Here is a 13,639-nt window from a genome sequence, read left to right as displayed (position 1 = left end):
TTAATATTCTCGAATGGTAAATAAATTTTATAACCCATAAATGTAGTAATTCAAATCAATACTAATACTAACAAAAGAAATTCAATTTAATACTAGGAATGATGATAGTGTTGGATAATTATTTTAGTTTTACATTGGTTTATAATGAAAATGCATAATTTAGTTTATCTTTTTCTTTAGTGCTTATTAATTAATATTAGTGCTTATTAGCTAGCCTATACTTATTTTAGCATGACTTAGATAGTATTTTTAGATTATGTTAATTTTCATTATGACTTATTAATTAGCAATATTTATTTTATGTAATTTTATTATTTTAACTTTCTTATTGAATATTTTAGTATAATGCTATGACTTATCTCATATTATTGTGTTAGTTTCTTGGAAAATACATTATATAGTTGTATTTTACTAGGACTTAAGAAATATTTGGAGCACAAGTTATATATTTTATGCTATGAAGACTTTACCGGAAAAAAATCCGAAAACCCGAAAAAATCCGAGATTGAAAAACCCGACTTTGTTGGTTTGGTTTGGTTTATAAATTTAAAAATCCGACACCATCGGTTTGGTTTGATAATTAAAAATTTTGAACCAACCCGACCTATGTACACCCCTAGTAAATAGTATTAGAGAGTTAGGCCTCATTTATTTTTTTTAAGATTAAGACGTCTGAATACACATATGAATATCAAGATGTGTATTAAGATTAAGACATCTGAATCTGAATACACATCTGAATATTAAAATGTATATTAAGATCTGAATACTAAATGACTAAGACCGTTTGATTTTTAACATCGGAATGTATATAATTTATCTTTATTTGAAAATTAATAAACATAAAATTCAATTAAAATACTAATCAATCTAATATTCTATGGTAGTTGCTGATGGTGATGGCTAATGGTGGTGTTTGTGAATCCCGACTAGAGGCGGCGGTTGGTGGTAGTTTTGGTTGATGGTGGTGGTTCAGGGTAGTAGTTAGTTGTAATTGGCAGTGGTAGCTATTATGATTGAGGATGGTGGTGGTGGGTGGTGATAGTTAATAATGGCGGGTGGTGTTGGTAGTTGTGATTGAGGAAGGTGGTGGTGGGTGGTGGTAGTTTATAATGATAGGCAGTGCCGGCTATGATTGTTAATGGTGATGGGATGGTTAGTTGTGGTAGTTGAGGTGGATGAGTGTTGGTTGTGGTTGAAAATGATGGTAGTGGGAGTGGTGAGGATGTGGGTGATGGTAGTCGATAATGGTGGCTATGATTGAAGATGATGGTGGTTGTTGTGGTGATTGAGTATGGTGGTGGTGGTGGTTGAGTATGGTGGTGGTGAGTGACATGGTGGTAGTTGATAATGGTTGGCGGTGGCGGCAGTTAATAATGAATGTGGATGATAACATCTTAATGAAATTAAGTCTCTGTTATAGATCTTAATCATACAGACCTATTCAGACCCATTAAGTGGATGCGAAGTAAAAAAAAATAAACACACTTAATAATTAAGATCTGAATAATTAAGATTTTGACTTTAAAAACAAACGCACTTAATGTCTGAGATTTGAATAATTAAGATTCAGACCTCATTTAAGTGCAAATAATTGAGGCCTTAGTAACTTAGCTTGAGAAAGTTTTAGAGTTTGGGGGAGGAGTCAGTCATCTATCTAAACTTTAGGGGGCAAAAAGGAATTAAACATAACTTAAATATTCATACAAAAATTAGAGGATAAGAATCCATGTTGGAACATAGATGAGGCACATGGTTGTTTCCCTCTCTTTCATTCATAAAAAACCAACAAAACCCATATTTTACCCATCTTGATATTTTTTTAGCTTTAAAATTTCAAATATCATCCCAAAAATCTCAATTACTCAAAGAGTATATGTAGAAGTTGAGAGATAGAAAGAAAAAACAAAGAGAGATGGCTTCGCACCTCTCATTTCCCACTCCCTCAGCTCTCCACGGCTCCTATTTAAACTCCAAATCTTCTTCTTTATATCACCGTAAGTTGATACATAACTGGATTTTTAGTGTGAATTAGTTAAAGGTCATTTTTTTTGTTTTACTTTTCTTGGGATGTTTTGTTCAAAATTTGTAGTTTTCATGACCATACTCTGCATACAGATGAAATCTCAAAGTGGGGTTTAAGGTCATTTTGGTTGAAATTATATATATTTTTTTTCAAGACCCTTTTGAATTTTTAGTGTGGAACTCCAGGTACCAAGCAGTTTAAGTTGATAAACAGTTGCAATGTAATTGGGAGATAATTATTTGTTTTTTTTTTTTGTTTCTTTTTTGGACTGGTTAATGTCATTCTTGATTTTCCTTTCTGATTGGGTTCTTTCTTGTTGAAAGTTAGCGTAGTATTTTGAAGACCCTTTTTGAATTTTTGGCCTGAAAAATGTGTTGGGACTTGGGAATAATGTTTTTCTGGAATTGGCAGCCAATTTGAAGAAGGGGTCAGGTTTTCGTGTGAGCTGCAGCTCAGAGAATGAGAATTGTGCTTCAGCTTCTTCTGATAATCCACAAGAACCTGTGGTTGAAAAGGTTTGTAATTTACTACAGCTTCTTGATGGGATGCTAATATTTTGAATTTTTGAATTGTTGATGATTTCTGGAAATTCAGCCTTTTTTTGGGTGCAAATTTTTTATCTTATCCCTCCATTAATGGGAAGACCTGAGAATGGGAATTTGGATGTTATACATGTTTCGGAAATAGATTGCATGTCAGTATTATTCAATTATTTAATCAGTTATGGCTGAAATTCTGAGGACTTTAATAATCAATTATATCTGGGATACATCAATTTCCCTGTAAGTTGCTGGCTCTAGCTTAGAATTTGGTTTGTCGATAAGCTTGATATATCCGTGAACATTTGTCAAGCATTTGAATGTGGACTTAAGGAGGAGTTGATTCGCACAAGCACATTTGATACTTTAACATCAGAATGGCAACAATTGCGGGTTCGGCTGAAACCTGTAGCTTTTGTTCAAACCCTGTATTTGTCTTAAGAAATCCATTGAATTATACACATATTATTAATTTAGAACCCTGTAGCTTAAAAGGACTAGAATTCTGAACGCATAAGCTTCAAATCGTCGCTCCGCCTCTAGGCCAGCAACCGGAAGGAGCTAGTTCGCAGTAGTATTACAGTGGCATAAATGATGTAAATCTTAATTTTCTTCTTGTCTATTGCTTTGCCCTATGCAGAGTGTTGGGCTGTCTTACTTAAGTTGTCTATGTGAAACTCGTGATGAGTAAGGCCTGTTTCCTTTAGCCCAACAATCACCTCAGAAACTTTCTACAAGCATTAACTTATTCAGTAGAGATTATAACCATTCACTTCCTTCAACTGGAGATTCTTGAACCTGGGAATATAATATGCTCTTCCTCATGAGGAGTAACCTTTAGAAGAATCGAGCCTATTATCATATGGCTGGGCTTTACGTCTCTAGCTAAATGGCAGTTTAGTCTTGTTCAACCATAGTTGCTTTACATCTATGTTTCGAGCTGCCAGCTGCTCCAGAGTGAACCAGATTGAAAGTGCTTCCAGCTGTAGATGGTTTGCATTAGTGACAAATATGCGAAGGTGAAATCAACGTAGGAGAAGTCAGTTATATGATCCATAATAAGGGACTTTCAAGGCAATACATTACTGACTGGAGAGCGTGTGAGTAAAAGGGTGGCTGGTATTCAAACTGGCATTTTTAGGTGTGGTTTGTAAGGTGGCATTGCTCATTCAACTTTAGTTTCTTGGGGTTTCTATATGTCTTGTCATGAGGCCTATGCACCTACGTTATGATTGTTACTAGCCCATGAATGCAGATTTAAAGATACCAAACATCTTCTGCCAGTGCTTTAGGTTAGTATAGAAATACCAGTTCTAGCTGCGTAAATTTTGTTCAATATGCTAAATAATCGTTTCTCCTGAAATTAATTTGTTGAACCATATGTCTCAGGAAGGATTTTCTGTGTCGAGCAATTGGCTCTTGGAGAGAATCCGGACCAAACCAATGAAACGGAAAAATCTGAGTGAATGGAAAGGACAAAATATTGAATCATCAAAAATTTGGATCTGCAAATTAGATCTGCTTTTGAGGGGATTCATATTTGAGATTACTTTTATCAATTAGGAACTCTTTTATCATACTCCTGATTTCGTTACACTTCCTCATCTTTGCTTGGGTTTATGTACTCGTGACAACCTCAGGCTTAGGCCACAACTTCTCTTGTTTACTTTGGACAGCTGCACCTGTCCAAGATGAATGATTTGGTTTGAAGTACTTGGGTCAACCTCTCTAATCTTCGAGTTGATTTGGGCTGTTGATGTCTCCCTTTTCAGAAAACAGAAATTATATATTCAGAAGCAGTTTTGAAATATACTTTAGAACACAACTTCTAATTGAAATATTTAAAATGTTTGAGTATATTATAGTGAATAAAAGACGTTGTTTGACTCTCCAAATAGTAATAGTATCATATAATATAGGACCCACTAATAGCTTGTTTGGATGGTTGTTACATATCGTTTCATAATGTATCGTATGGTATTGTATTATAATATTATATTGTATTGTTTTGATGAATACACATTTGGATAGATTGTATCATTTGCCGTCATTTCATGATGTCACACACCAATATGTAGAATAAACTTCCAATATTACAAAGAAAAAGTAGGTACATGGTAGAATTATTATATAAAAAGGTAGGAAAAAGGATAAAATAAGATTATTTAATAATAAGGGAGGGCAAGATGGGAGAAAAAAAAAAGGGTAACAACGCGACCACACCAAATACATCGTTACATAAAGTGATACTTTTTGCCGTTACATAACAACGGATTTACCAATACGATATAATAAAATTTAATAACAATCAAAATAAACGTTATATTTAAAGTAACAATACAATACAATAGGTAACAACCACCCAAACAAGCTGTAAGTGCAATTTCTTAAACGGGTGACTACTTGTTAGGAATGATGCAACAATCACATTATACTATTGATTCAAGATCTGATGCTTGTCAAAACAGGGATCACAGACGTCAATCTCACGGAGATGGTGTCTTACTTGCCTATGCTCAACTGGAGCTCTGATAAGCGTTACTGGACAGAAAGCAATTGCCTTAGATGGAAACGAAAGAGCTGCCTGTCGGAATTGTGGGGGTAGTGGTGCTATAATATGTACGTCTAGATTGTTTTATGTCTTGTCTTCTTCATCACATATTAAAGATAGTTATGTGATAAAAAGAATTGAAATTACTATACTAAGGAAATATATGAAGTAAAATCTTGTCAGTCACGTTTTAAAACAATTTTAAATTTCAGATTTGTACAAGAAGTTTTAAATTTTTCCGGAGCTAGTTTTCTTTTACTAAATTTTAATTACTTATTCTTGATCACTAAAATTGCATTCATAACGTTTTTTAACAACTAATTTATCAGTTTAACAACTTTATTTATTTTCTAGTACTGCCTTCTCAAAGATAGAGTCCACGATGAACAAGTGCATGCCTTAGCACCTTATCTCCTATGCTAAAGCGCCACTTAAGCAAGGGGGAGCGCTCAACCTGGCTTTAAATGAGTTTCAGGGCTTAAGCACACCTTAAATGAGCCTTTAACAACACTGACTATACATATATTATTTTGGTGCTATTCTACTTTAAGATGTTCATTTGTTTTCTATTTAGGTGATATGTGTGGTGGTACAGGAAAATGGAAAGCTCTAAACAGAAAACGAGCCAAAGATGTTTACGAGTTCACTGAATGCCCCAATTGTTATGGTATGTTATTATACCTAACCTCTATATCTTGAAGCTATTCTCTCTATCTGTGAATGTATTTATGGCTTTTTGAGAAATAAGTTCCTCTAAACATCTGATGCTTGAGTACTCATACCTTCGTTACGCTTTATTCTTGCAAATGGAGCTCTTTTAGACTTGCACTGTAAAATTTCAGTTTATCTTGCTTACCAAAATATACCCGAATATTGTTGCAAGTCAGTCTGTGATGACAGCTTCACAACTTTTTTTTTTCTTGGCCTTTTGATAAAATCTGTGATGACTACTTCACGCATGTTTTGACAACATCTTCTTTAGTTATCTAGTTCAAACTACATGATTTGGGGCATTCTTTCCAAAGGCCCCTTCAAATATCCTCTTGGAACTTGTTCTGAGTTTGCACGTCTTATAAAAAATATATGGAATATTCTCTCATATTTCTCTTCTTGAAAATTTGACTGTGCGTATTCTGATAGCTGGTATCAGGCAACAAGTCTGTTAGTTCGTAACATGAAAACGGTGGCTTGGTTGCAGCATTTAGTTCAAACTTGATTCGACATCCATAGTCCGAGACAGGATGTTGGATGTGAATTGAAAGGGAATGAAGTTCAAACTTGATACGACATCCATAGTCTGAGACAGGATGTTGGATGTGAATTGAAAGGGAATGAACCTGCATAAAACCAAAATTTAAATATTGCATAAGATGTAGGGTTTTCTTTATTGCATCACAACCCAAGAATGGCTCCTTTGCAATTTAGTTCTTCGATATTACCCCAACAAAACATGCTATCAATAGTTTTTCAATGGACAGTCTCTTTTACTTGATAATCGTTCACATTAAGATTTTTGCTTTCGAAATAATTCATGTTATCTATCTTGAATACTAACATAGCAACATTTATCTCATTGACTACGCAGGGCGAGGAAAACTTGTATGTCCTGTATGCTTGGGAACTGGTCTACCAAATAATAAAGGTCTTCTTAGGCGTCCGGATGCAAGAAAGTTACTTGATAAGATGTATAATGGGCGGCTGTTGCCAAACTCCTAGGTTAGTCTGCAATTTTATCCTAATTCATTTCTACTCTTATCAATCCTGCTTATCACCTTTGCCTTTTCTATTTGGTGTTCAAAATCAGTTTACATTCCAAGAAGATGTCAGATTGAACATTTTACGCATAGATTCTCAAGTTCTACTTTTCTCTTTTAATGGTAAACTCATCTGCTCTAACCTTGTGTTTTGTTACCTTTCCTTATTTCCTCAGGTTGAAAATAGTAATTGGACAAGGACAATGACAGCAGATTAAATTAACTAAGGATGTCACAACTCCTCTATTGTCGCGCATATAGAGTGTACGTGTTAGAACTCTTGTTCTAGCTTCCAATTTATCTTTATACTTGGTTATATCCACTTTTTTATGTGTACTAGTACGTGTTGATTTCATAGAAGTTTTTTAACGGACTCCGATTGATTTGAATTTTCGTAGGTCCATAGGAAACAACCTAGCGACCAATACTCATTGCTTTGCCATCACTTTCGAGTTCATTTTATGGCGTTTCGAGGCCATGTAACACGAATTTGTGATTATATCCACTTTTTCATGTGTATTAGTACATGCTTTTGTAGAATTTTTATGACAACGAAAACGATTGGCCTGAATTTTTGTAGATTCATAGAAAATTGTGTAGTGACCAATACTCATTGCTTCGCCATGACTTTCGGGTTCAGATTATGACATTTTGAGGTCATACAATACGAATTTGTGTTTATATCTACTTTTTCATATGCATTAGTACATATTGATTTTGTAGAATTTTTTTGACGAACTCCGATTGGTCTGAATTTTCGTAGGTCAATAGGAAACGGCCTATTGACCAATACTCATCGCTATGACTAACATTGCCTTTTGTCATTCTTGGTTCTTTTTTTGATGTTTCGGGGTCATGCAATATGCATTAATTATTGTATTCATATTTTCGTGTGTATCAGTACATGTTGATCTTCTATAACTTTTTTTGGTGGACCCTAATTGGCTTGAAATTTCATAGGTCCATAGGAAACGACCTAGTGACCAATACTCATTGCTTCGCCATGACTTTTGAGTTTAGTTTTTGGCGTTTCGTGGTCACGCAACACGAATTTGTGATTATATCCACTTTTTTGTGTGTATTGGTATATGCGTATTTTGTAGAATTTTTTTGACGGATTCTAATTGGCCTGGAATTTTGTAGATCCATAGGAGACGACTTAGTGACCAATATTCATTGCTTTGCCATAATTTTCGAGTTCATTTTATTGCGTTTCGAGGTTAGGCAATACAAATTTGTGATTATATCCACTTTTTCGCGTATAATAGTGCATGCTTATTTTGTATAAGGTTTTTGACGGACTTTGATTAGCCTATATTTTCATAAGTCTATAGGAAACGACCTAATGATATATATTCATTGCGTCACCATGACTTTCGGGTTCATTTTATGGCGATTCATGGTCATGCAATACGAATTTATGATTATATCCATTTTTTCGTGGGTATTAGTGCATGCTGATTTTGTAGAATTTTTTTGCGGACTACAATTGGCCTGAATTTTTGCAGGTTCATAGGAAATGGCATTGTGACCAATACTCATTGCTTTGCCATGACTTTCGGGTTCATTTTGTGGTGTTTCATGGTCATGCAATACGAATTTGTGAATATATACATTTTTTCATGTGTCTACTATGCGATTTTATTGAATTTTTTTGACGGACTTTGATTGGCCTGAATTTCGTTGGTCCATAGAAAACGGCCTAGTGACAAAAACTCATTGCTTTGCTATTACTTTCGGGTTCATTTTATGTAGGGGTGGCAAAATGGTTAAAAGAAAATAGTTAACCACCCATATTATCCACTAAAAAATGGGTTGGATAATGAACTTTTTAATAACGGGTCAAATATGGATAAGAACCATACTATCCATTTAGAAAATGGATAACCAATGAGTAACCAATGGATAACTAATGAATTTAACTTTTACATTTGTAATATCTCAAATTGGGGGTTCCTTAAGTTTGTGAGACTGGGAATTCTCCCAAAAGTGATCATATTCATGAAGCCATGGATAATATGGTTACCCATATTATCCGTCGGTTAACCCGTTTTTTATTCGTATTAAATATGGGTCGAGTCGGATATTTATCCATTTTTTCATTACCCGTTTCGACCCGTCCCATATCCGACCCGACCCGCCTGTTTGCCACCCCTAATTTTATGGCGTTTCGAGGTCATGCAACATAAATTTATAATTATATATACTTTTTGTGTGTATTAGTACATGTTAATTTTGTAGAAGTTTTTTGATAGACTCTGATTGCCCTGAAATTTTGTAGGTTCAAAGGAAATGACCTAGTGACAAATACTCATTGCTTCACCCTGACTTTCCGGTTCATTTTATGGCATTTCATAGTCATGCAATATGAATTTGTGATTATATCCATTTTTTCGTGTATATTAGTGCATGCTGATTTTGTAGAATTATTTTTGAGGGACTCCTATCTGCCTGGAATTTCTTCGGTCCATATGACATGACCTAGTGACCAATACTCATTGCTTCGCCATGATTAATGCTGCTTTTTGGCATTCCAGGTTCTTTTTTGGGTGTTTTGGGATCATGCAACACGCGAATTATAGTTACATCCACTTTTTCGTGTGTATTAGTACATGTTGATTTCTAGAATTTTTTTGGCCGACTTTAATTGACTTAAATTTCGTAGGTCTATAGAAAAAGGCTTAGTGATCAATACACATTGCTTCCTCATGACTTACAGATTTATTTTTTGGCGTTTCATGGTCATGTAACATGTATTTGTGATTATATCCACTTTTCGTGTGTATTAGTAAATGCTAATTTTGTAGAATTATTTTTTGACAGACTTTGGCATGAAATTTCGTAGGTCCACAGGAAACGACTTAAGTGACCAATATTCATTACTTCGTCATGACTTTCGAGTTTATTTTATTGTGTATCGAGGTAATGCAATACGAATTCGTGATTATATTCACATCTTCGTGTATATTAATACATGATGATTTTGTACAAGTTTTTTGACGTCCTACGATTAGCATGAATTTTTGTAGGTTCATAGGAAACAGCCTCGTGACCAACACTTATTGTGTCACCATTACTTTCGAGTTCATTTTATGACGTTTCATGGTCATGTAACACGAATTTGTGATTATATTCATTTTTTCGTGTATATTAGTACATGCCCATTTTGTTTTTGACGGACTTTGATTAGCCTGAAATTTCGTATGTCCATAGGAAACACCTTAATGTTCAATACTCATTACTTCGTCATGAACTTGGGCGACCGGCTCCGAATCGCCATAGATTTTGCGGGCCCAACAGAAACGATCTAATGAACAATAGTAATCGCTTCTCCATGATCGTTCATCGTTTTTTGGCATTTTAGGGTTATAAAACAAGGATTCAAGATGATTTTTGAGTTTTCGTGTGCTATAGGTCACGTCATCTGCATGAATTCGGGTGAACGACTCCGAACCGCCTAAATTTTGCAGACCCATAAAAAATGACATAATGAACAATAGTCATCGGTTCGCCATGACCGTTCCTCGTCTTTTGTCGTTTTAGGGCCATAATATAAGAATTTAGGACGATTTTCGATTTTTCCTGTGCTATCGTCCATGCCATCTGGATGAACTCGAGCGATCAACTCCGAATCGTCTAAAATTTTGAGAGCCCATCAGAACCAACTTAATGAACAATATTCATCGCTTTGCCATGACCGTTCCTCGTTTTTAGCATTTTAGGGTTGTAAAACAGAAATTCAGGGCAATTTTCTAATTTTCATGTGCTATAGTCCACACCATCTGCATTAGGGTGACCAGATCCAAATCGTCTAAAACTTTGCGGGCCCATCAGAAATGACCTAATGTACAATAGTCATTGCTTCGCCATGACCGTCCTCGTTTGGCGTTTTAGGGCCATGATAGAGGAATTCAAGGCGATTTCTGATTTTTCATGTGCTATAGTCCACGCTATCTGTATCAACTCGGGCGACCAACTCGGAAACGCCTAAAATTTTGCGAGCCTATAAAAAATGACCTAATGAACAATAGTCATCATTTTCCATGTCCGTTCCTCTTTTGTGGCATTTTAGGGCCATAAAATAAGAATTTAGGACGATTTTTTAATTTTCGTGTGCTATGTTAACGCCATTTACATGAACTCGGGCGATCGACATTGAATCGCCTAATATTTTGTGGATCCATCAGAAACGACCTAATAAAAAATAGTCATCGCTTCACCTTGACCGTTCCTCGATTTTTGGCGTTTTAAGGCTATAACACAGGAATTTAGGACGATTTCTGATTTTTCGTGTGCCATATAGTTCACGCCATATGCATGAACTCAAGCGACTGGTTCCGAATTGCCTAAAATTTTGCGAACCATCAGAAATGACCTAATGAATAATAGACATCGCTTTGCCATGACAATTCCTCATTTTTAGCGTTTTAGGGCCATAAAATAGGAATTTAGGACGATTTCCCATTTTTTCGTGCACTATAATCTACGTCATCTGCATGAACTCGGGCGACCGGATTTGAATTGCCTAAAACTTTATGCGCCCATCATAAACGGCCTAATGAACAATAATTATCGTTTCGCCATGACCGTTCCTCATTTTTGGTGTTTTAGGGCTATAAAATAGGAATTTAAGACTATTTCTGTGGCGTTTTAGGGCCATAAAACAGGTATTCAAGTTGATTTTCTGATTTTTCGTGTGCTATAGTCTATACCATCTGCATGAACTCAGGCGACCGGCTCCGAATTGCCTAAAATTTTGCGGGCCAATCTGAAACGACCTAATGCACAATTGTCATCACTTCACCATGACCGTTCATCGATTTTTTGTGTTTAGGGCTATAAAACTGAAATTTAGGACGATTTTCGATTTTTCGTGTGTTAAAGTCCATGCCATATTCATGAATTCGGGCGACCGGCTCCGGATTGCCTAAAATATTGTGGGCCCAACATAAACGACCTAATGAACAATAGTCATCGCTTCACCATGACCGTTCGTCATTTTTTGGTGTTTAGGGTACTGAAACAGGAATTCAGGATGATTTCTTGGCATTTTAAGGCTATGAAACAAGAATTCAACACGATTTTTGATTTTCCGTGTTCTATAGTCCACGCCATTTGCATAAACTCAGGTGACCAGCTCCGAATTGTCTAAAATTTTTGCAAGCCCATCGGAATAGACCTAACAAACAATAGCCATCGCTTCACCATGACCGTTCCTCATTTTTTTCCGTTTGAGGGTCATAAAACAGGAATTTAGCATGATTTCCTGTTTTTTTGTGCTATAGTCCACGCTATTTGCATGAACTCAGGCGATCATTTTCGAATCGCCTAAAATTTTGTGGGCCTATCAGAAATGACCTAATGAATAATACCCATTGCTTTGACATGACCGTTCGTCGGTTTTTGGCGTTTTAGGGCCATAAAATAGGATTTCAGAATGATTTTCTATTTTTCGTGTGTGATAGTCCACGACATCCGCTTGAACTCGGGAGACCGACTATGAATTGCCTAATATTTTTCGGGCTTATCAGAAATGACATAATGAAAAATACTCATCGCTTCGCCCTGATCGTTCCTTTAGCGTTTTAGGACTATAAAATAGGAATTTAGCATGGTTTCCGAATTTTCGTGTGCTATTAGTTCACGCCTGCATGAACTCGAGCGACCGGCTCCGAATCCCCTAAAATTTTGCGTGCCCATCAGAAATGACCTAATGAACAGTACTTATCGCTTCGCCATGATCGCTACTCGTTTTTTGGCGTTTTAGGGCCATAAAATAAAAAATCACCACGATTTATGATTTTTCGCGTGCTAGAGTCCATGTCATCTGTATGAACTAGGGCGACCGGCTCGCTTCGCCACAACCATTCCCTTTTTTGGCATTTTATGGTCAAAACCAGGAATTCATGACGATTTCAGATTTTCGTGTGTTATAGTTCACGCCATCTGTATGAATTCGGGCGACCGACTCTAGTTCGCCTAAAATTTACGGGATAATCAGAAACGACATAATAAACAATAGTTACCGCTTCGCCATGAACGTTCCTCATTTTTTGGCTTTTTAGTGCCATAAAACAGGAATTGAGCACACCAACTCTGAATCGCCTAAATTCTTTTAGGCCCATCAGAAACGACCTAATGAACAATAGTCATCGCTCCGCCATTATCATTCCTCATTTTTTTGGCGTTTTAGGGCCATAAAACAGGAATTAGGGACGATTTCTCAATTTTCATGTGCTATAATCCACGCTAGCGCTAATTGCATGAACTTGTGCAACCGACTTCTAATTTCACCTGATTCTCATATTTTCGTGTGCTATAGTCCACGCCATGTGCATGGGTCCGACGTCCAAACACGAAATCGCCTAAAATTTTGTCGGCCCATAAAAAATGACCTAAGGAGCATTAGTTATCGCCTCGCCATGACCGTTTCTCGTTTATTGCATTTTATGGCCATAAAATTGAAATTTCGCCCGATTTTCAGATTTTCGTATGCTATAGCCCACGTCATTTGCATGGGTCCAGGAGACCCTGCTTTAATCGTTTAAAATTTTGCCAGCACATCAAAAGCGACCTAAGCAACATTAGTCATCGCCTCGCCATGACCGTTCCTCGTTTTTGCGTTTTAGGGCCATAATACTGGAATTTTGCCTGACTCAAATTTTCGTGTGCTATCTCACACCATCTGCATTGGTCCAGCACCCGAACTAGGATCGCATAAAATTTTGCCGGCCCTTAAAAAATGACCCAAGGAACATTAGTCATAATC

The 13,639-nt window shown here is 36.2% G+C and overlaps 1 protein-coding gene across 3 annotated transcripts; it reads left to right on the top strand.

Moving 5' to 3' along the window:
- Positions 1-1,757: 1,757 nt before the first annotated feature.
- LOC104116468 (protein PHOTOSYSTEM I ASSEMBLY 2, chloroplastic) lies at positions 1,758-9,194 on the top strand. 3 transcript variants are annotated; one of them, XR_690848.4, is made up of 7 exons: positions 1,758-1,997; positions 2,438-2,541; positions 5,034-5,184; positions 5,691-5,783; positions 6,702-6,832; positions 7,047-7,134; positions 7,269-7,557. XR_690848.4 is itself a non-coding variant. In XM_009627328.4 (6 exons), the coding sequence occupies exons 1-5, from the start codon at positions 1,916-1,918 to the stop codon at positions 6,830-6,832; spliced, it is 561 nt and encodes a 186-aa protein (XP_009625623.1). In that variant the 5' UTR covers positions 1,789-1,915; the 3' UTR covers positions 7,047-7,557. The 3 variants fall into 3 exon arrangements, 1 of the variants encoding a protein (XP_009625623.1); XR_011412059.1 differs by lacking the exon at positions 7,269-7,557 and adding an exon at positions 9,094-9,194 and having other exon boundaries at positions 1,789-1,997; positions 7,047-7,209; XM_009627328.4 differs by having other exon boundaries at positions 1,789-1,997; positions 7,047-7,557.
- Positions 9,195-13,639: the final 4,445 nt, after the last annotated feature.

This window comes from Nicotiana tomentosiformis, chromosome 11 (assembly GCF_000390325.3).
Source record: "Nicotiana tomentosiformis chromosome 11, ASM39032v3, whole genome shotgun sequence".
In the NCBI taxonomy this organism is placed as follows: domain Eukaryota; kingdom Viridiplantae; phylum Streptophyta; class Magnoliopsida; order Solanales; family Solanaceae; genus Nicotiana; species Nicotiana tomentosiformis.
Note: the sequence above shows the minus strand (reverse complement) of the source record. Positions and strands in the feature narration are given on the sequence as shown.

Coding starts and splice junctions, on each gene's coding strand:
- LOC104116468 (XM_009627328.4), top strand. CDS start 1,916: ATGGCTTCGCACCTCTCATTTCCCACTCCCTCAGCTCTCCACGGCTCC. Junction 5,185..5,690: donor GGGTAGTGGTGCTATAATAT/GTACGTCTAGAT, acceptor TTTTCTATTTAG/GTGATATGTGTGGTGGTACA. Junction 5,784..6,701: donor TGAATGCCCCAATTGTTATG/GTATGTTATTAT, acceptor TTGACTACGCAG/GGCGAGGAAAACTTGTATGT.